At 40.9% G+C, this 22,457-nt stretch overlaps 4 protein-coding genes across 6 annotated transcripts; 3 read left to right on the top strand and 1 right to left on the bottom strand.

The window, feature by feature from the left end:
• Positions 1-4,846: 4,846 nt before the first annotated feature.
• On the bottom strand, positions 4,847-5,934 carry LOC120358619. Its single transcript, XM_039453278.1, has one exon. The coding sequence runs from the start codon at positions 5,930-5,932 to the stop codon at positions 5,312-5,314; it is 621 nt and encodes a 206-aa protein (XP_039309212.1). The 5' UTR covers positions 5,933-5,934; the 3' UTR covers positions 4,847-5,311.
• A 351-nt stretch (positions 5,935-6,285) lies between these two features.
• LOC105192808 (dnaJ homolog subfamily B member 13) lies at positions 6,286-9,878 on the top strand. The gene is made up of 6 exons (XM_039453268.1): positions 6,286-6,939; positions 7,269-7,522; positions 7,733-7,896; positions 8,248-8,425; positions 8,916-9,087; positions 9,259-9,878. Exons 1-6 carry the CDS (start codon positions 6,803-6,805, stop codon positions 9,545-9,547), a joined length of 1,194 nt encoding a protein of 397 aa, XP_039309202.1. The 5' UTR covers positions 6,286-6,802; the 3' UTR covers positions 9,548-9,878.
• Positions 9,879-10,394: 516 nt separating this feature from the next.
• On the top strand, positions 10,395-18,059 carry LOC105192800 (folliculin-interacting protein 1). 3 transcript variants are annotated; one of them, XM_011157049.3, is made up of 12 exons: positions 10,395-10,829; positions 12,341-12,554; positions 12,935-13,024; positions 13,118-13,197; positions 13,267-13,346; positions 13,661-13,780; positions 13,852-14,083; positions 14,482-14,811; positions 14,877-14,961; positions 15,236-16,581; positions 16,749-17,202; positions 17,305-18,059. In XM_011157049.3, the coding sequence occupies exons 1-12, from the start codon at positions 10,711-10,713 to the stop codon at positions 17,515-17,517; spliced, it is 3,363 nt and encodes a 1,120-aa protein (XP_011155351.2). In that variant the 5' UTR covers positions 10,395-10,710; the 3' UTR covers positions 17,518-18,059. The 3 variants fall into 3 exon arrangements, with proteins under 3 accessions (XP_011155351.2, XP_039309210.1, XP_011155352.1); XM_039453276.1 differs by lacking the exon at positions 10,395-10,829 and having other exon boundaries at positions 12,414-12,554; positions 12,919-13,024; XM_011157050.3 differs by lacking the exons at positions 10,395-10,829; positions 12,341-12,554 and having other exon boundaries at positions 13,648-13,780.
• Positions 18,060-18,524: 465 nt separating this feature from the next.
• On the top strand, positions 18,525-22,007 carry LOC105192807 (stabilizer of axonemal microtubules 1). The gene is made up of 13 exons (XM_011157056.3): positions 18,525-18,547; positions 18,670-18,721; positions 18,828-18,887; positions 18,974-19,018; positions 19,172-19,324; positions 19,385-19,574; positions 19,682-19,836; positions 20,094-20,381; positions 20,796-20,985; positions 21,194-21,434; positions 21,559-21,635; positions 21,720-21,771; positions 21,849-22,007. The coding sequence occupies exons 1-12, from the start codon at positions 18,525-18,527 to the stop codon at positions 21,749-21,751; spliced, it is 1,506 nt and encodes a 501-aa protein (XP_011155358.1). The 3' UTR covers positions 21,752-21,771; positions 21,849-22,007.
• The last annotated feature ends 450 nt before the right edge of the window (positions 22,008-22,457 follow it).

Below are 22,457 nucleotides of genomic sequence, written 5' to 3'. Positions count from 1 at the left end.
ACGGCAATTTTACTCGATAAATTCTGCTTTAGAATCGATATTTTGTCGGACGACTAGACGACGAGGTTGAAAATTGTCCGGAAACCTTTCGACGTCTCTTCGTTTACGATCGCTCTAATTTGCTCTCAACTGTTAATTAGTCACTTGACCTAGTCCACGCGACGCATCGATCAGTTAGCTCCAGGCGGTTTTTCCTCTCTCTCTCTCTCTCTCTCTCTCTTTTCGTGATACGTCGGATGACAATATTTTCTAAACGATCCTAATCAATTTTAAAAACATACACGCTCCCTCTCGCTTACATTCCTCGTTTATCTCCTTTATACATTTAAACTATGCTACTATCACAACGATTTCGCACGCTCGTGTCTATCTTGCTACGGTGAATGAACGGATGCACTTTCGTCTTCCGTTTCGATGCGTTTCGCGCGGTCGTTTATAATTAATTGGGACGCGCAGCCTGTTTCGGCGCGCACAACGACCTAATTACCCCTCTGTTTTCCTACTCCCTGTGTCACATCGCGCTACTGTGTTACTCTCACGGACAGAAGAATGTATGAACGGACGAGCGAATGAACGAACGAACGAACGAACAGGCGGGCGGACGCGCGCGCGCGCGTGCCGCAAGCGGGAACGGCGGGCCGCACACGGGGAGACCCGCGTTCTTCCCTCGCGGTGCACTCTAGTCGCACTGATTTCATCCGGCGGTGGTAGCGGCGGCGGTGGCGGCAGCGGCGATGGTGGCGGTGGCGGTGGTGGCGGCGGCGGCGGCGGTGGCGGTGGTGGTGGCGACGGTGGAGGTGGTGGCGGCGCCGCCGACGCCGCCACGAATTTACGTGCGTTTCGTCATCGACAAGCCGGAGTGGCGCGAAAGGGGGTGGACGAGCGTGGAGGGCGCATTCCCCACCCTCTCGAGGGCGTCGCGAGGTGTGTCGCGGTGTGAGAGCCGCGGGCAGGTGGAAGAGACAGTGGCGGATTTATCGATAAACGGTCGCTTAGGACCCCCCGGCTATTGAAGAATCTCGCAATCGTTCCGCGCGCATTTGCGTTATTCATCCCCGAACAGTTTATAATTATACATACGTAATTGTTGCGAAATGGATTTTTATAATTAGTAAGTAAGAATAATTTATAAATGACAATGTTTCCGTTGACGCGAGAAATTGTAATTAAAGAGATTGTTGTAAGATTTCGTAAGACGTAGGATCGTGGCTGTAACGCTTTGTTTTACTCAGGGAGGGCTCTTGAGATTCTAAATCCGCCACTGGGAGGAGAAGAGACGAGGAGCGCCGGCAAAATTCTCCTCTTCTCTTCCACTGTCGTTGCCTTCTTCAACGGCTTCAAGCCGGAGCCTTCGTGCAACGCTCTCGCATCGACGCAGTTCCGCATGCGGCGTACAGTGCTCGCCTCGAGAGAGTCGATAATTCGTCTCTCTTTCTCTCTTCCTCTGCCCTTCCCTCCCTCCCTCCCTCTCACCCTTCCTTCTTCCTCCTCTTTTCACCCTCTCTCTCTCTCTCTCTCTCTCTCTCTCTCTCTCTCTATTTGGAGCATTCACTTCCCGGTTGTCGGATTTGAGGCACCGTCGTAACGGATGATGTTCTCCGACCAAGAGCGTGGAGGATCGACGCTCAAAGAGCATCGAACGGTCGAAGAGGATTAACTCAGCCGTCTCGGTTGAGATAGCTATATTGCATTAGTCGAGCAAGTGCTTCGACAAATACGTCTTCCGGACTCGTTCAACAACGTCCGTCTCGTCGCCGGAGAACATGCACGACCCATTTCACGTGACTCCCTACTAATTAATCGTCGTCGCGCTTACCCAGCTCGAGAAAAGCGCGGCCACGATCTATCGATCCCTCCAACATGACGAGCAGCGCTCGTCTCCGCGCGCGCGACCAATTATTATACGCACGTCGGCGTTTCGTCGCGCATCGCGACCAGTTTAATTGCGTGGCCGCGCGCGCGCCCGCCCGCCTGCCGATTAAATATTCTTCCATTATATTGTGTCCGCGTGATCCGCGTGCACCGTGAACCGTGGTGAATCCGTCGCATCGGCGAGCGAGAGTCCTCCGTCTCTCCCTTCGCGCACCCACCCCCTTCTTCCCCGATCCCCTCTCATCCCTCTCTCTCTCTCTCTCTCGCATCGGCACGTCGGTGGATCGATGACCGGCGATCAGCCAGCCCGGTGCACACCGCGACACCATCCTCCTCGCCGCGCTCTCGTACCATCGGCTCGTCGTGCACCGCCTGGATGCAGGGGCCTCGACATTTTGACGGCTTCTCTCGGCGCGACCTACTGCGAGCCACCCCCTGCCCGTCCCCTCCTCTTACGACCCCCTCATGCCCCTTTCACCCTCCATTCCACCCCCCGATCATTCTCCTCGCCGTGGTCACCGCGCGTTGCACGCGCGCAGATGCACGTGAATTCGGTCGGCGCGCCGTCGATGCCCGACGGCGCAGGACGCATCGATGCGGTCTCTCCGCCGCTTCCCGGTGATCTTAATTGACCACTCGGGACGCCCGCCCCGACTGAAATTGGCATCGATTACATTATCGGCGGACGGTTGAAAACGAGGACGGGAAAATTGCGCCGGTACTTGTCGCGAGTGAGCGTTTCCAAGCCGAGATACGACGAAAACGTGAATCAAAAAAGTAAAATTTCACATTATCGCGGAGTATTATCACGAAGCGACAAATGCAAAAATTATTTAATTAAAAATTACAGTTAAACAATCAAATACAATTATGTCTTCTTTTGAATCAATTCGTCTCATATTCAAATATATTTAGCTAGTATCATACGAACGAATACCGTTGAATAAAATGTCCAATATTACTTTTTCACATGTTTAATTGTCTAACATATCGAATAGTCAGAACGTATTCATCGTTCATGTTCGAACTTTTATATTTATCTTCAAGAAATTCAAACTCTGTTATGCGTTACGAAGAGAGAAAACAAATGCTAATTATCACGTGAATAATGCAGTGTCATATGTGAGCGAAACGCGTAGTATTAAAATATAGTATAAAATAATAAATATAAAATTGTATAAAATTGTAGGGATGCTAGCGATTCATTAATCGTGCGCGTTGATGAAACGTCAATTTGCGGTTCGCCGAAGAAACGAATGATTTGTCTGAACAGTGCCAGCTGCGAGAGACACAGATAAAAATAATACGTATCGATCTAACGGGTTAACTATCTTTACTATCCGTCGCGAGCGACGCACCCCTGTATAATCAGTTTTAAAAAATTGGCCACTCCAACTGCCCTCGAGACAATCCCTTATTATCGGTTTAGAGAACTTGTAATAAAAAAATGAGTACGCGTACATTTTAACTCTTTCATTTTTTTCGCGTGAAATGTTTAATTGGAAAAATTGCAATTGAGCGTATGTAAAAAAAGAGAAAGTTTAATTTTACATCATTTTGACGAAACGTAGATGGAAGGACAACTTTGCTGAAATGTAGATCCGAAAATATAATTACGTTGAACCGTTGAAAAATTTATAATGGATGCTTAAGTCGATTGCTAAATTGTCAAAATAAAGTTTTTTGCATCAGTATCATTACGCTTAAGCCTCTCACATAATTATTTTCATGGTCTAGCGTAAAATTATTTTCTGATCGGTACCTTGCTGAATTTTTAGATCTTATTGCAGTAAAATTACTCTTTTCATGTAACATGGCAACTTTTATAATTCAAAGAGAGATGAGATAAACTGATGTAACTGGCGGAAAAGCAGAGAGAGAGAGAGAGAGAGAGAGACACGCGAAATCGACCGAAAGTCAGTGGGCCAGGCGGCACACTGTTCAGCGACAAGCACGCTTGCACGCGCTCGCGGCGGAACGTGCGACGTTCATCTCGCGCACGAATGCGCAGCGGCAACGCGGGATATACGAAGCATAATCGCTCGCTAGTTCGCTCGCTCGCTCGCTCGGCTTCGGGTGGGTGTAGGCAGTAGGTAGGTAGAGCCGGCGGTCGTGTATCGGGCAGGTTCCTAGAGTCGCGTCGCAATCAATACCTCCGGTCTCTCCGCCGTTCCCACCCGCGCGTTCTCCCCGCGTCACTCACCCGAGAATATTTCTCTCCGCTCGCCACCCTGTACCTCGACCCGCAAAACTCGCATCCTCCCGCGTCCACCCTTTGCCGCCCTCGCGAGGATCGTTCGTCGTCGCAGCCGCCGCCGCCGCCGCCGCTGTCGTCGTCGTCGTCGTCGTCGTTATCGTTCGTTTGCGACCTACAATTGCCGAGGAACCTGCGACACCGATTTCTTGCGCTCCCCGTTGACATGAACTTTAATAAAAATCTGACATTTCAGAGTCACGGTGTCGCGCGTAGGCTAAAATGACGATGAAAGATTGCCTTTGCATTGATCGTAGATTATTTTGCGTCATAATAATATTAATTAGCGGCGTAGTAATGATACGTAAATAATATCTTCTTCTGACAGAAACAGTGTCACGTTAGAAGCGATATCGATGGGACCAAGCGTTACGTGCACCTGGATCAAAGACGATCGCCAGGGGTGAGGCGTTAGCGCCGATTGCACGGTGGCTTCTCGCTTTTCGTCGGCTGATAACGCGGACAGACTTATCGCCGGCGATCGATATCTAATCCAACCCGGCTATTTATAGACGGTAGCCCGACACTTTGGGATGTCATGCACGCGGTGTGAAAGTAATGAAATTTTCTAATTTTAGCGAACCGCCGGCTCTCGATAGTTCACGACACATTCCGGACATCTTTACTCGATACTTTCTTACCCCGTTATCCTATTCTTCCTCGCATTCGTTCGCGTTATTGCCTCGCATTGGGAGGATGCGATAATTTGTCACATAGCTGTGCAGCGCGCGCTAGGAACGTTCGGAAAAATCAGAAAATTCTGACGATTCGTTCAGGTGCGTGTAAATGCGATTTTGATTGTGAGATTAAAAAAAAAGTATTTGTAGGAATCTCTATAGGACATACCGGGATACTTTCTCTTATGCTCTCTGTCCACCTCGCGCGCCAGGGCAAAATATTTTTCTTTCACATCCTTCGATATGTTTTTCCAGAAAACGCCTAGCCTAAAGAAACATTAAAAAAATCATTATTTTCAAGTTCTAATTTTTTTTTTTTTTTTCAAAGTTTTATCTCTCAAGAGGGATATAGATCGCAGAAAATAAATACGATAAACATTTATAGCTCTTCTAATGATTTCGATAATTGATTTACAAAAACACTCTGATCTTTACCGCAATTACTTTCTTCTCGAAATTTAATTTTCAAAATTACAAAAAAAAATCCTTTGCCCAGTTACGCGTTTATTCAACAGAAATGAATGTTTCTTTTAAAAGAGAGCTTTACTAGCCTGACACTGATATCCTTGTTCGATTCTCGAGGATTCTCCGCAGCGAGTTTCCTTCGCCACTCATTGGCGAACAGCATGAAAGCATTTGCCGGCCTCGGAATCTTGCGTTTAACTCCAGTCACCGCTGCATCCACAAGTCTGTTGCCATCGATGCACAACAACGTCGGCACACCGGTGCTTTTGCGTCTCGGCGATCGATTTGCCAGCGTCTGCCGCTGTTGCTGAGGAAAAATCTTGTCCACCTCTCGCTTACCACGTGATTGCTTCGATTCATCGGGATCGCGTTTTATCGCCACATTCTCTTTATCGTCGTTATCGAAATTCTTCTCTACGAAAGAATGCATAGAAGAGATAACATCCAGAAGACTCATGCTGTTTCTATTGAGCTTCTTATTCTTTAACTGTTCGCTGGAAGCGAGTGGTTTTGCGTCTGCTGGTGATACCACGACGATGACCTTTCCACCGTCGATGCTGTCTCGAATGCACATTTTTTCCTCGCAAATTTCATCCATTTCCTCTAAACATATACAAAAACGTATAATTAAAATCATTCTTCTGTAAGAATATTGATATTTCATAAAATGTTAATAGTTCTTCATAAATATACGTATTTTTTAATATAGTATTATGAAAACATTGTTAATGCCTGATTTCATTAAACCTATATTCTTTAATTGTCTTTCTTGATTTTTAAATATAAAATTTTACAGCATTTCTACATGGAAAGAACAATTTTCTGTAGTATCTAGTAAAATCTAGTTAGACACAGATGAGAAAACAGATGAGAAATTTTATGTTGTACTATCAATATAATTATGTGAAAGGTTCAAGCGTGACGATATCGATGCAAAATGTTTTGACAATCTAGCAATCAGTTTAAATATCCAGTATAAATTTTTCATTGATTCAACATAAATTATTTTCCGATCTATAATTCAGCAAAATTGTCCCTTTCCGTGTACCTTTTGAGTTGTTAGGAGCTTTTAGGATATCTCACGCGATATTTCACGCTTTGCATTATTCAATGCGCGTTTAGCCGTGCGCTCCGAGCAATTGTCACGTCATGAAATGTTTAGGGGGCCTAATGCGATTTTATGTACGCTTACCTTTTACGGTGAAATTCGGGACACGTTCGCGAGTCTCCATGGCGATAAAAGATCGTCTATTAGACTCGCCGTCGGTGAACTGGTCGTCCTGCTGATTTCGTGTATTGTTATCCGCTTTTAAGAATGCACTTGAGCCCCTTGATAATGGAGAAACGTCGGCAAGCAATGGCACCCTTCCGTTGTCGTCGGTTGTTGAAAACACGTAACGATGGGCCGATCGTCTTATTGCCGATCCCTTCTGTCACGATCAACGATGCTGGAGGAAATAAATGACACGCGCTGCAATTAAATGTCACTTTTCAAAAGAAATTTGCATTATTCTTTGCGCCATTGCTTTTCGGCATGGTTTTTCAAGCTTCGAAGAGTGATCTGAATATAAATGCATCGCCCGACAAATGCGTCTGCACCCAACGTGGCGTAGATTATTATAAAGTTTTGTCTTTAGGATCGAATTGTGGCGATGCGGAAATCAAGGAAGCGTAAGCACACGACTTTTTTTTATGGGAACCCGCAAAAATAGAAATCACTATTAATTTTTAATAACTCATCATTATTTTTACTTATCTTATTTATTAGTAATATTTATAATATTTTTGGAAAATATAATATACAATTTTCTCTTTCTAATATTAAATAAAATTTCATGAAAAAAAATGATCATATTAATTTTTACAGTATTATATTGCGTGTACGCTTTTTCAGTTATATTTCACGTTATATGAGTCGTATGGTTCACGTAAAAAATATGGTGTAGTCAAGGGAGGAGAAACGTATCGCGCCGACGAAATAGCGCGGTTATTTCTTCCAGATACCGACGATGCGCCGTACGATACAACCCTGAGCGGCAAAAGAACGGAGGTGCCGAGGCGATTTTCGCCTTAGCAGCTGAAGCGTACGACGTGCTCTCGGATCCTCTTAGAAGGGCCGTATATGATCAATACGGTGAAGAGGGTCTTAAAAATGGTGTGCCGAGACCAGAAGGATTTGCGAAACCTTACGTCTATCACGGCGAGCCGATGCGGACTTTTAGGTGGAAGCAAGAGCCATTGAGCTCTCACCGTTGTAAATAAATCGCGAATTTATGTATTCTGATTTTAAATTGAATTTGCAATCACGCAGAATGTCATATGTATTTCAAGTATTTACTTTTTCCCCGTAGAACATATTTATTGATTTTCAGAAATAAATATTTATTACATACGTTCGATAAATTGCATATCTAAAATTAAATTGCAATTGCGTCTTTAGGAAGATATTCCAAGGATTAATGTTCATTGACTTTGATTATTAGAGAATTCTTTGCGACTGAAAATCCGTACGACGATCTCCTAAATATTCTAACGGAGCCTCAACCTCTACTTGAATTTCCCGAGGGTCGGGGTATAAAACGAAAGGAGGAACCCTTGATTAAAACCCTGTTTCTAACTCTCTCGGAAGTAAGAACTGGTCTACATTTAGAAATCTCTTTTTCAATTTTATCCCGCCTGTCAATTTTCTATTACATAATATGTACTGTATTTATTTTTATGTATGTTCTTTTGTATGTTTTTCATTCGTAAACTTTTTGAAAATTGCCATTTATTTGCAGAAACTTTCTTCTTCTCTTCTCTGTATTATTTTATTATCAACATATTGTTAAATTTCAAGATTTCGTGCATGTAATGATAAAAATCAAATCAAACGTGGATTGTATACACAGTGTATGCTTTAAAGCATTGTAAAAAAAAAAAAAAACGGAAGCCAAGTATAATCTAGCGTTTCGGGCAGCTGGGAACGTTTCGTCGCAGGTATTTTTCGGCGGGATAAAAAAAATGAAAATTCAGAAGTTGGTCTTAGTCGGTGACGATAAGTCGACGACGTTGTCGATGGAGAAGATCTTGACGATACCCATTAAGCCAGGAATCCCAGCAGGTACCAGAATAGTATTTCCAGAAGAGGGTGATCAAGGCCCCACGAAGATACCGGGTAAGTCTTTTCATTGCCTCCTTGATCTTCCTTGAGCTTGGCTTATAGTCGTACGGTTGCTTGAGTATTACCTTATAATTATTATATAATAAAACAGACAGACTCTTTTTGCGGCTCGTGATTCATTTTTAATTAAATTCTATTTTTATACCAATCGTAAATGCGAAGAATTTTCTACGTTTTAAGAAAAGAGCGTTTCTCAAAATTTAAGTGAAAAAAGTTGAAAGTTTAACTCTTATATTGCGTGAATTTGATCCTTTCATAATTGACAGAAAAAAATAATCGGCAATATTTTTTATCCAACGTTCTTTTTTACAAGGGAGGTGAGAGTGAAAAATAATATTATAAATAAATGATGGTACAATCAAAGAGGCGATCAATTTACGTCTATCGTCACATGACAATGCGGGTTTCGCGGCCTAAGGGTTAACGATTAATTGTAACAAGGTGGGTTGATATCTTCACTAAGTCCAAGACATTGTCAGCGTAGCGGATGTTATCTTCGTCACGGAGGATCGGCCTCACGAAACGTTCCGGCGAGAGGGCTCGGACTTGCACACGACGGTCGATATCTTTCTGAAGGAGGCGCTGACCGGAACGATGATCACGCTCAACACCATCGACGACAGAACTCTTCGGATTCCAATAACGTCGATCGTTACGTACGAAATGCGGAATACGCCTTTGTGAAATACATTACGTTTCCTTCGTCTCTCCCTTTCTCTCTCGACTGCGCTTTGATTAATTCTTAGTCTTTTTTTTTCGCGAAATTAAATTACATAACCGAGTTACAAATGTTATTTAAATTTTCGCTGACTTTTTACATCTTGCAGTCCAGATTACGTCAAGCGCGTGCCGGGTGAGGGGATGCCAATTCCCGCTAATCCGAAGCAAAAGGGCAATCTAATACTCAAGTTCAACATCGAGTTTCCAGTTTATTTGCCGTTGTCCAATAAGCACTGTATTAAGAAAGCCTTCGAAGTATCTTGTTATACGGGCGTTGAGAATGCCGAGTACGTTCATCGCCTCATATTGGCCAACAAGATGCGCAGAAATGTCGACGATGACGTTCCACTCCGGCGTGGCGCGAACGATCGATTGAAATTCATATGTGAAACGTGATTTCGCAAATATCTGCGCGTTGCTTCGTATGCATATATTTACGTGATATCGCTCATCGTACGTCTCCCGACATCGTAAATTTTCTGAGAAATTATGTAAGAACGCAAGCTGCTCGGAAACTATCGCTTCTGTGTGCAATCGATTATTTTATCGAATGTAATTTGTATAAAAATTGAATTATTGTGCTTCGACATTTGTACATTCACAATAATTTAATGTAAAAATATTCGAATGCAAACGTAGACGATGTTTACAAAATAATGCATGATTTGAAAAGGTAATAAGTTATTGTATGTACATTTGCACACTGTGAGAAAAACAAGTTGTTAACTTGACCAAATTTTTCAACTTTATTAAATTTCTTTTTCAGGTATTTATGTATTCAACTTAAATATATGAATGCTTAAACTTGAAGTGTCTTATGTATTTAAATCAAATACATAAATACTTGAACTGAAGAAATTACTTGAGTTGAAAAATTTCATCAAGTTAACAGCTTTTTTTTTCTTCGGTGTATAATTTATATTATACGGATCAATTGATTTAATATTTATTCTAAAACAAAAGTAGAGTAATTTTATTAATAAAAAAATTATTTACGTGGATACGAATTGCAAAGGTAGTTTGCGCAATGCTCCCATCTGACATCATAGACAAAAATAGCTTGTACCGTTAACCCTTAAATGCGCGACACGAGTACACCGATATTAGAGGACCTATCGTGGCTTCAAAGAGACCGCTTACTTTGACGTGATATAACGGGTGTCTCCATCTTGCGGGATCTACTGATGATTCAGCAACAGTCGTCGGTCGGTAGTCCGTGATTTCTCATGAGATTTATAATTCCTCTTCGGGAAAATCTGTACGCATGGAGAAAAAAAATGCCATGAGGTAGATATTGGGAAAATTCCGATGAAAACTATATACGAATGATGGATTCGATATGAAAGGCGCTCGGTAGGAGGTCGTTCCACCAAGTTGCGGCCTCGACCATGCCATCCGCCAGCGACGCTGAGCTATTATCTCGGGCAATCATATGACTCCTCTGCACGTGACTTTATTTACAGTAAGAGACTTATACCCGCGCGAACATGTATGGTGCAGTTCCGCGTGACATGATAGACGCAGGTCCGATCCGAGGCGAGGCGATGCAATCACCATAGATGACGGGCCGTGGCTATATGATGCCGTTGCTCGATAAGCTGCTACCTGCGAGGAAGAGCAGTCCGCGCGAAAGTGCTGAGAGCATAGTGTTCAGTGCGCGAACAACTGGGAATGATAGGTGAGCAAGAGAGATCGCGCTACTCCATTTCGGGAAGCGCGTTTTTGCTCCGTTTTCGCTCGTGGATCCCTCCGGAGTGACTGGAGCAGCATCCGTCGTCATCGCGATCTATGTCTCGCGTTATTATAACGTGTCATGTCAATTTTTTATCAATCGCATTACCATTCTGCATTAGCGCTGAAGATAAAGGTAGAATTTCGCGAGGAGAAAACGGAGCGAAATGCATTTTTCTCTGTATCGCCTGGCCGGCGAAATAAAAGTGGCGATAGCGTGGCATTATCGGTCAGCAGAAGCTGGGAATTTTATAATAAAGACTGACGCTTATGCTGCTTGCCTAACCTGCTTCATTGCGATTACTTGGCTCCATTTTCGCATCTGCGGCTGTTTTACCAACGCAACGTCAAAGCGCGTCGCGCCGACGAAGCGCTTCGGGGCTTCTCCATTCGAGGGAGATATCATGAAAACTTCATCTAACTCTTCGTACAAGTTGGCTCAATTTTTATATCGTACATACGCCGATTTATTTTAGTTTTTATTACTGAATTATTTAATTTTTTATTTTATTTTATTGCGATTTCAATTTAACGTAAGCAAAGATTGTATTACAAATCGTTATGTGAACATTAAATTATGTAAATGAACACTTAACATAATAAAATAATAATGAGATGAATATCTAAAAGAGTTACGAGACTTTTTCTGAAAATGTCTTAATATAAACTTTCACTAAAATTTAAAGATATTTTACTTTTGCACTTGCCGTATTCTTAAGCTCGACATTTTAGACTTTTTACATTTCTATTTATATTTGACCCTAAAATCCTATTATACACAATTTTATTTGAAAATATTTTACCGTTTGCATCCGTCATTTTATATTTTAATTTCGTTTTATTTTTACGTAGAAAAAAAAGATATGTAATAGCAACACTAGCTAACAACAATTTAAATGAAAATAATTTTAGTAATACTGTAACAATATTAATGAAACAAATAACATTTTATTAGAACAAGAGCATGACGTATTTGTTTCATCAACACATTCTGTACCAATTTTAGATAACTTCTCCACCACGACGCGTGGGTTATCGGTGACTCACGGCCATTTTTATTTATGTTTATTATATCTATCAAATAAAATGTATTTTACAATGATTATTGGACCGTAATGAGAACAAGGTTCTAAAAAGATTAAAAGGAATATAATACTTAGATATAATCTGACATAGATTTCTGAACGCGGTGATTCTTCAGCGCGATCTCATATTAAAATATTAATGATTAGACATGAAGTGGTTAAAGAGTTTTTCTGTCTAGGTACAAATATGTTTCCTTAAAACAGTTGAATATGAAAGGATGAAATTTGCTTATTAATATTAACAGAATTAATTATTAATTATCAATAAGAATAAAATTTACTATTTTATTTTTATTTTATTACTTTTATTATTTATTTTAAATACCTTGCATGCAGAAAAGAGTTCCCAAATAAACCAGTGCATTTTGTAAAGTTATTGTAGGGACTCCGTGTTGCAAGTTGGAGCGGATCAAGTGCGGATTTTGTTATTTCGAGAATGCGAATGGCGCGGTAGAAAACTTCTCTTTGATTCAATGACGGTGCAGAAGCACCGAAATAAAAGCGAAACTGTGTGCACTGCGGTGAACAACAATGCAGAGGGAAAATACGAGACACTTTTTAATATAGGGACTGCTCGTGATTTCGAGGTAATCATCGAGTTTTATATATTATTAATTATAATCAAACCACGATTTATAAATTTAATCAAATAATATTGAAATCTGAAATAATAATAATAGTATAAATTTTTAAACTATTTTGCTGTGATATATAAGCATGTAAAATGTATGTAACTGTTTTCTTTTAATAATGCAGAAGAATTTTATTAACTTTTTTATTTACTTATTAACTGTTTTACATCTACTCTTTCTTACTGTAGCAATTATTTCTTTGTCCCTATAGATAAAATTACAGTACCTTTATACCGAGAGTTTATGAAAATTATTTACATTTATATTTCAACATTTACATTTTTGCCTATAAATATTAAATATTTTTAACGAAATGTAGCATTTAAAATTTTCAGCGAGATAAGACTGTCGAAGATGACGTGAATCTGCTGAGTGAAATGGTGTTCGGTACTGTGGCAATGACGTACAGGGGGTCGTCGTTCAAGGTAAATCGATCTTGACAAAACACCATTAAAATTTTTTTTGCAAAAGTACACAGAGATTAATTTTAATTATTAATTTTCTTTTTTAATTTAAAGGTTCACTCGATGAATTCTCCACCATGTATCATGTGCACAAAAATATTTCCGGCGACGGAGCATGGCACGTGCAAGACGAGGTAAACTTTATTCAAAAAATTTTTTTTCTATTATATTATAGATCAGTTCTATTTATCGTTTTATTATAGTGAAAAAGTCTCGGATGAAGGACTCGGTCGGTCCTTGCACATGGAATCTACTTCCAGCAACACCAGTATGCGATCATTTCGTAAGTACATGAACAATATCATTACTTTAGTATACAATAAAGAGGAATTAATTCTTCTTCTTAAGCAGCTTAAACAGCTTCTTCAACAGTTTCTCGATTAAATGCATTCTAGTAAGGAAAGCGGATTTTTTCATAAAGATAAGCTCGGATACATACCTATTTATACCTGCAATATATTCTAAATTAATTTTCTTTGTTACAATAATCCATTTAATTCTAGACGATACAATAATCTATCAAATGTGACAAATGCAAGAATGGAAGAATTGTTGCAAGTAGCGCCAGAATAAATCCTGATTAGGTTTCCATTGCAGAGTCCCGGCCGAGCTCTGGCAATCTGTCGAGTAACGATTCGCACGTGGGTCAGCGAAAGAGTTCGACGTGCTCGAGTATCGGTAGCGGCTGGGACATAGACATAACTCCTACGACGGGCAGTAAGTTCATGGCAACGATTAGAGTGATTTAGTGTCAGGGGTGCATCGTAGCTTACGCAATGCTGATCCAGGTTCGCAATCGTTGGAGAGTAACGGATCTTCCGGGATCGGCAGTCTCACCAGCTTACGCAAAAGATGGTTGAGGGCGGTCTCGACTTCTCTCGGACGATCAGACTCCGACGATGCCTTCGGGATGCAGCACTGGAACGAGAACGGAAGCGACGGGCGTGACGGACACGGAAAGCGACACAAAACTAGACTGGGTTTGACGATGTTAGTGCGATTGGCTCAGGGTCATGAAAGGTATAGAATTATCTTGCGTGTTTTTTTGATTAGAATAAAAAGAACATTTATTTCTGAACTACAGGAATTATTTTAAATTATTTTAAATGCAAATATTATGGTAATTTTCTGATTAAGAAAAGAAAAGTTAATTGTACGTAAGTAAAAAAGGAAACTTTAAAAATTAAATAACGTTTGAAGAAAAACCTGCCGATTTATTACATGTATATGTCTACTTATGTACTCCGTGTTAAAATTACACTTGTCTATTAATGAGTCAAATTGATTTTATTTATTTATTCTGCAGATTGTAGTCCATTTTATGACAGAGTAATATATATAAACATAATTATGTGTGCCTCTGGCGATGAAAAATTGATAATTAATTATAAAAAAATAAAAATATTTGTAATTTACAGCCAGATAAAGATACGACTCTTAGAACACATGGCTCTCCTAGAAGGGATGCTGGATCGTTTGCGGTATTTTTGCATCGAGACGAGCAACATTACCGGTTTCAACTGCAAGAGGATGCAGTTGACTGACAGAATGTGCAGAGCGACGTCTCGATTTGTTATCTCGCTGTTGCATATACTTCTTGATGTCGATGTTAACATCCGCACGCCTCTGCTGTGGCACGATGTTCTGCTTAATTCCGTGACGGTGAACGACAAGACATATACCTTGCATCGCAGTTTGCAACAGATGTGCCAATTATTCGACGAACTCGATACAAAATCAACAAATTTGTGAGTGTAGGCGCGTAGATCATGGATTGAGTGAACGTCCCGATATTTATTTCAGCGTCTTTCAGTTTCCTTAGCACCGTGGTAACTGCCGTATTAACGTATCATCTCGGCTGGGTGTACACCGTACTATCTCCGCGTGATCGGCATATGGTGAGTTTAAGAAATCTCAAAAAAACTGAGAAGAAAGAGTCTTGGAATTAAACGCAGAAATTGTATAGATTAAACATGATCAGTACAACAAAATTGACAAAATCTTTTAAAAATGTATTAACAGCACATGAAACATATTTAATAAAAAAAAACTAATTAAATCATTAGTAAATTATAAAAAATTTTCATGAAGATTAACGTATGTCAAATATTAATTACTAATCCCATGCGAGAATTTACTGAGGTTTTCGTGATAATTCATCTCTACATTCAGATCGAGAAGCTGGGTAGCTGGTATTCCTGCAATCCACTGTGGGCACAACTTGGCGACTTGTATGGCGCGCTAGGCAATCCCTTGAAAGTAGCGCACACCGTAATTGCGGGCGATCCTCGGAAAAGCGATTTAATTAATTCCGTATTGTCGTTCCTGTCTTACTTCATTCGCAGTGGGACAATACGGAAATGCCAGGAATACCGTTGCACGTCGCAGCAAGACGTGGAGATGGCGACGAACATGCTGGAGCAGGCTCGCAGCAAACGACCGTACCTGTTCAGTAACAGGAGGCCGTCGTGTCCGTTCAACGATCGAGAGACCTCGATTCGCAGACGCGAGTCGCGCGTTTTACCATCGCGCAAGTCGACACAGTCGTCCGAAACCGGCGGCGATGCGCAATGCATTCTACGGCATTCTGCGGAACGACCGAGGATCTCGCGATCCGCCAGTCCCCTGAAGCGTAGCGGCACCATGAAATCCGGCCTTGACACGCTCATGACGAAATCGACCGAGCCGCCGGTGGATCTCAAGTTTCCATTAAAGGAATTTCTAACGCGTGAAAATCACGAGAGCGAGAAATACGAGCTGATGCAGGAGGACCGATCTAAGGAGGACGAAAAGAAAGATTGCAAAGTGTCGAGCGAAGTAAAAATAATTGTTAGCGAGATCGAGTCGCAGGAAGATGTCACATTGAAAGGATGTCAGCCGCTAGATTTCCCGCAGTTTCCTCCTCTGCGAGGCTTCGAGAAGAAGTTGGGAGCGCACGATGCCGAAGACAGTCTTGCGACCGGAAAGGCTGAGCTCCATCATCATCTGAATAACAACGTGGATCCACTCAAGATGTTCTACAACAGACCCGAATTACCACTTGACGCGAACGACGGATTCGTCGATGAATTTAAGGAATCGCAGGTCTTCTTCACCCTCGGTGGCGAAGACAAACCCGCGAAGTTACCGTTGAGGCCGCGTCTCGGAAACAATTGTCAATGTTCTTACACTTTCACGAGACTGCCCAGTACGTCTGCGCAACTTCCGGAAGGCGTGTTGAGAAAGATCATCCAGCGAAACTTTCCCGAATCGTCGAAAAGCATACAGCCGCCTCCGGGGACGGCGTCCAGTATGGGTACGAGGTCCATTGGCTTTTGTTTAAAGTGCAACGGTCAGGGGTATGCCGCCTCGCAAGATTATGACAGCAGCAAGCAGTTGTTGGAAACGCCGACGAACGCGACGGAGGTGTTACGCACGTGCGGAAGTTCCGAAGGTGGCAGAACCACGAGACTGTCGCGATCCAACAGTCTCGAGGCTCTGATGGAAGCCAATAGCGTCGTGGAGCTGCCAATGCCACAGTTAGTGTATTGTTGAAATATAGTATAAGATTTATTAATAACAAGTCTTTATATCGTGATCTTTTTGCAATAAAGTCATGAATTATGCTATCTAAAAATGAAATAAAAAATCTACACTTTTGGATTTTAAAATAAATATTAAATTTAATAATGATTCTTTGTTACAGATCGAAAAAAATTTCACAGGTCAAAACTGGATTAATTAGAGAAATGGGCTTTACCAAAACTCTCATGAGAAATAAAACGATAAATGACGAGAATAACATTTTAAATACAGGCTATACGTGGGGTTTGGTGCTACAGGGCGTAACCAAGAAAAAAAAGAGGAGAAAAAAGAAATTGTCAGAAAGTGAAAAGGACAATCCTGAGATTGAATCGGAGGAGAAGTGGTGGTCGTATATACGGGAGGAAATTATGGCCAGCGCTCGATTTCCGACGATCGATCAACCAGTTGCAGAAGCACTCTGCGTGTTGGCCGATCTGGACACGTGGCACGTTGGAATCTTGTCGAATAACGCGCCCTGGCAAAGTCCTCCGCTGCCAGTCGGAATGTCGCGTCTGGTGTCAAATATGCTAGAATCTTTCGCCTATGTATGGCGAAAATACCACTCTCCTACCCATGTGAGTTTCTTTCTATCTTAATTTGATCGAAATCTCTGCCTTTCTTTTTTATTTCTAAATTTTCTAAATAAGTAAAAATTTTGAGTCAAACTAATATTCTAGTGCATAGCCATTTTGGAGTCTAAACTGAGGGAATTATGGTTAAGAAGCGAAGCCTTGGCGGAGATGATGATGTCCATGGAGGAGTCCGACGCCAATGTGAACAGCTTAACGAACGCTCTTGATCTCGATGCAGCCGACATACCACTTTTACTCGCGGTTGCAACCACTCATTCTCCGGAAATAGCGCAACGATTCGGTCTTACGCTAACTTAAATCCGTTCGGTTGTTCATATCGGTTTACTTCTTACGTCATTTTGATAGATACTTTCTGAGTAGCGTATCAATATGTGTTAATATCTAAACCAAAAGAAACTAATAATAGTCGCAGAATAGCGTAACTTCGTAAAATGTAATTAAATACCTAATCGTATGCGCGTAAATTAAATTAGGCTATAGGACATTAAGAATAATTCTCGCGTTTAGTCATTCGTTTTAGCGTTTTTTTTTTTTTAATGAATTTTAATGAAGTGAATATATAGTTCTTATAACACTAAATCAATAGCCGATGATTTTTTACTAATAAATATACGTACTGTTGGTATTCATAATCGATTCTTATATTTAAGATCATTTTAAGTTTTATCTTAAGATGTCATCAACCAATCAGAGAGCCGTATTAGCATCTTAAGATATTACTTAAAACGATCTTGAAATAAGAATCGACTATGAATACTGGCCTTTTGGTTTTTTTTACACGATTCAAACGAGTTTACAATTGTACACATTGAATTAATAAATTCCGAATAAATTTTTTACTTTATTGTGTATTTCTTAATTCCTAGGCATGAAGAAACTTCCTCAAAAAATTAACTAATTATTTAAATAAAATGTTATCTTAAAATTCAGATAAATTTTTTTACTATAGACAGAAAATGAGCTTTAAAAGAAAATTATATTCTTTCCTTTGAAATTTTCATTAGCATATGCAAGTTTTTTTAATTCGTCGATTAATCAATTGTGCGTAAACGCAACTTTGTCTTCTGTAAAAACTGCATAATTTATGCATAATGCGGTTGATCAATCAATTATAAATCTCGCCTCATCTCGAAACGATAATGAATAACGTCATATGACTCGGTCATTTCACTTTTTTGTTACCATTTGCAACGTTTAAAAATTATGATTAAAACCTTTGAAAATTATATCTAACTAAATTTTTCCGCTATATTTGTGATATTCGAAGTGAGATACCGGCAGTGACATAAACTGTTTTATGAATTATGGAGATTTGTCCCCCTGATCCGTGAGCTAATACTGCAATAATTTATTGACACATTTGATTTCGCTACTAAGCGTATTTTTCTTATTCAAATTTTATGTGTGTCTCTCGGCAAAAACAAATATTGACTGACTTTATCACCGCAGACCTAAACGAACGCCGCAGCAGTCGATTATCGAGGCCAAAAATAAACTTCGGGTGAGGTTTGATGAGAGAAAGAAAAATTATTGTGACAGCTGTATTTGACATTTTACTAATTTCTCAATTTATGTTATTTGCTTTTCCGGAAATAAACGCATTTTAGCTAGATCACGATGAATGCTGCAACTGTTGCTGCTGTTGTACACCGCAACCTACATGCTACGTGAGTAACATATTTTAATGTGTTTATTCATGTTGCATTTATTTGCTCATTTTGGATATGAATTAGAGAGCGAATAATTTTTACAGAAATATGTTCAACCGGAAGTACCAAAATCTTTCGCGCCTGTTCAAGTAAGTAGTTTAAAACAAAATTCAATAAATATTTTGACATTTTCTTCTATAATTTTATGATTAATGTATATTCAAATAAAATAAACACTCGAAAAATGTATTTTTACTCATTTTCTGCTATTAAACTCTCTGCCTTTGTAATCTTATCTTTAGTATTACTGGAAATCGAACGTACCGATGGATAAGAATACAACGTATCGCCTCTCTTACTGGGAAGGGTCCGACACCATCGTGCCGGAATCTCTTCGTCCCGAAGACAATTTAACATGCGGTGACACGCCAATGTCTGATGAAACGACGCATAAAGTATGACAAATAATTTGCAATTAAAACGACTCGCTGATTAGAGTTCGATCGTTCTTCCAGATGAGCTATTTTGGCAATTGGTGCGTGAAAACAGATCCGCCAATAACTCCCTGCGATAGGCAGTGGCTGGGTAGAGGTCCGATCGAGGACGTCACGACGCACAAACATGATTATTCTTGGAAAAGCGTAAAACCCCCTAAGATATTAAAGGCGCAAAATAATTTGTATCCTCCTTGTGCCGCCTTGTCTGGTAATTTCCAGCGTTAGAGATAAAAATATCTATTCTAATTTTAATTTTAAAAAACAACGCGTATAGTAAAAAGTAATAGTTAGTTAATTAATAATGTCGGGAGACAGATGATACGACGTATCGCTTGAGCTACTATAACTCCTCCTGCTTGCTTCCGGTACAATCTTACGCGCCCATTAAAAAATATGTCAAGTCAGATGTGCCGATGGAAGGTTGCACGACATACAGACTTAGCTATTGGCCAACCGAGGCACCCGTAAAAGTGAGTTTCAAGACAACAACTCGAAAACTTACTTCGTTTAATCCATTTCTTAAGTTTTTTTTTATAATTTATGAATTATTACAATAATGCCGTATTTTTTTCTTAATGTAATTATATTTTAAACATTTTTCGATTATTTACTACTTGATTTTACAAGTTACGTTAATAATTTCCTGATTTAAACAAAAAACAAAAATTATTTTTTTTTATATTTATTACATTTGAATATTAGATACATATAATTATTTTCTTTCTAGGAGGAGATACCATGGAGTTTCAAAGGAGAGTACCATCGCCCGGTGACGCCGATGGACGGATGCACGACCTATAGATTAAGTTATTGGCCTCACTGCGAGAAACCTTCGGAACCTTTTAGACACGATGAGACCGAAAACTTGTTGAATGCCGGCTGCTGCTTCGACGACAACACCACGTATCGACTCAGCTATTTCGGGTGTGGCGGTGACAAGCCGCCGGATCCCATTCGCCAGCCTAGCAACATGATTTTCTCGCCGTGTCCGCTCTCCCACGACACCATCAATCGGGTGAGCAAACGCTGAATCGCAACTTCACGGTGAATTCGTCTCGAGGATGATACACTAATTCGGGTCGACAGTTACACTTTCGAGTGCATTATGCGGTGGTTACGTGATAATTTTCTCAAATTGCCCAACAATCATTGCGTCGCCTCGCAGATTGATTCGATAGTCCTCTTTCTAGCAAGCCATAACGCTATTGTAGCGAATTGAGACAACAATGACTATTCCCGTAAAGATCGAGGACGTCGGCCGGCTTTGTCGTTTCAACATCGCGAGCCACGTTCGAGACGAGACAATCGCTATTAGTCGCAGAATTGTTCAAATTGCACCAACACATTTTTTAGACAATAGATTTCAATTAAAATTCCAAATTTTTCGAATCTTCGATATTTAATCAATATCATATCGTTACCGCTACAGTTAAGTTTCCTGGGCAATTGGTGCGTCAAGCCGGAAACGCCTTTCACACCCTGCGACAGACAGTGGCTAGGCAGAGGTCCGATGCAAGATAAAACTACGCAGAAGCAAGACTTCACTTGGAAGCGCGTGATGCCGCCTGCGGAGATTCGACCCGAGAACAATCTCACTTTCTCGCCCTTGCCGCTGGAATGTAAGTATTTAACCGTACAAATGATATCGCCGTAATTAGCATATTTGATATCTTACTTTGTACTTGTCGATCGGAGAAAGTGCTATTTCTTCATCCAAAGACGAGAGCGTGCTGTTTCTTCTTTTAAAAAAAGAAAAAAAAAAGATTTAGACGCCGCTTGATTATCCCGCTTGCGATTTTTCATTTCTAACATGTGATCATATTGCAGCCTGTACGACTCATAAGCTGTCTTATATACCGAACGATCATGAATGCCTGCTGCCTATTAAATCGTACGCACCCATACGCACGTACCAGCCGTCCGACGTTCCGATGGAATCCGAGACCACGATGCGACTGAGTTATCAGCCGGTGGAGCCTGCGGATCAGATCGACAAGCCATGGGCTGCGGCTACGCCCTATTATTCACCCGTCAATCCCATGGAGGACAATACCACGTACAATCTAAGGTACGAGCCTTGCTCTTTATCTAGTCATTTAGCAACCTAGCATCTCGCGATTCACGCTACGCGTTCTTACGTGCCTCGTCAATTTTGAATTTCACGATTTATGCACCAATATCTTCTTTGACAGCTACATCCCGCCTGGTACGCTCGTCCCCCTGCCAACCCCTTGCTCAGCCTTTTGTCCCCCTGCCAACACCTACGGAAGTAAATCTCTAAGAAATTCTTCAAACCTTTGACATCATCTCTCTCATATCGAATAATGATAATTACACTGTTATTACATTTTAGTGCTGTCGCAGCAACCTTGCCCCGCGTCGTGAATGGAGAATAAATAAACAAGGTGTGTACGAGGAGATAATAATCTTAATATGTTAACACATTCATGTATTTATCTTCCCCATATACGATATTTTGCAGAAGTCACGCGAGCGCAGACGGATGCGAGCGTTTGTGACGTCCCAATCCTGTACAATGTTCCTATAATAAAATGTCCTTGTGCACCACGACTTTTCAATACTGCGTTTAATCCACGCGAAAGATCAGTAAACGGTTAAAGCAATTTCACAATCGCGCCTCTACGGTTATCGTAATCACGTTTCAGCCGGGATGTGTAAAACCTTTTTCTCTCGCTTAACCGCACACGTAATGAAGCAATAATTACACAATGAGGTGGTACATTTAATGTACACCTTATTCGATGTAACGACGATTACCGCTACGTAACTGGCCTGGCATTAAGTATTATGTATAACGATTACATCACAGTTGACATTCTGCTATAATCGATGATCGGTTCATCCCGCGGTCGTATTTTACGCGAGAGACGCGCTCGTCAGACTTCATGCACGTACGCGAGGAAAGCAGCGTTGTAGCGTCGGCCCGTGTGTTCGATTGGACGTACCTAATAATCGAGAGATGCCTCTAGGCGCTAGAACGCGAATTTCATGTCGCGTCGGAAGTCAACGGCTCCTCGCCGACTCTATGTGAAAGTAGTTAGCATATCTATCCGTTTGCGTAATAATCACA

The sequence above is a fragment of the Solenopsis invicta genome, chromosome 9, assembly GCF_016802725.1.
Source record: "Solenopsis invicta isolate M01_SB chromosome 9, UNIL_Sinv_3.0, whole genome shotgun sequence".
NCBI lineage: Eukaryota > Metazoa > Arthropoda > Insecta > Hymenoptera > Formicidae > Solenopsis > Solenopsis invicta.
This window is presented reverse-complemented; position numbering and strand designations above follow the sequence as displayed.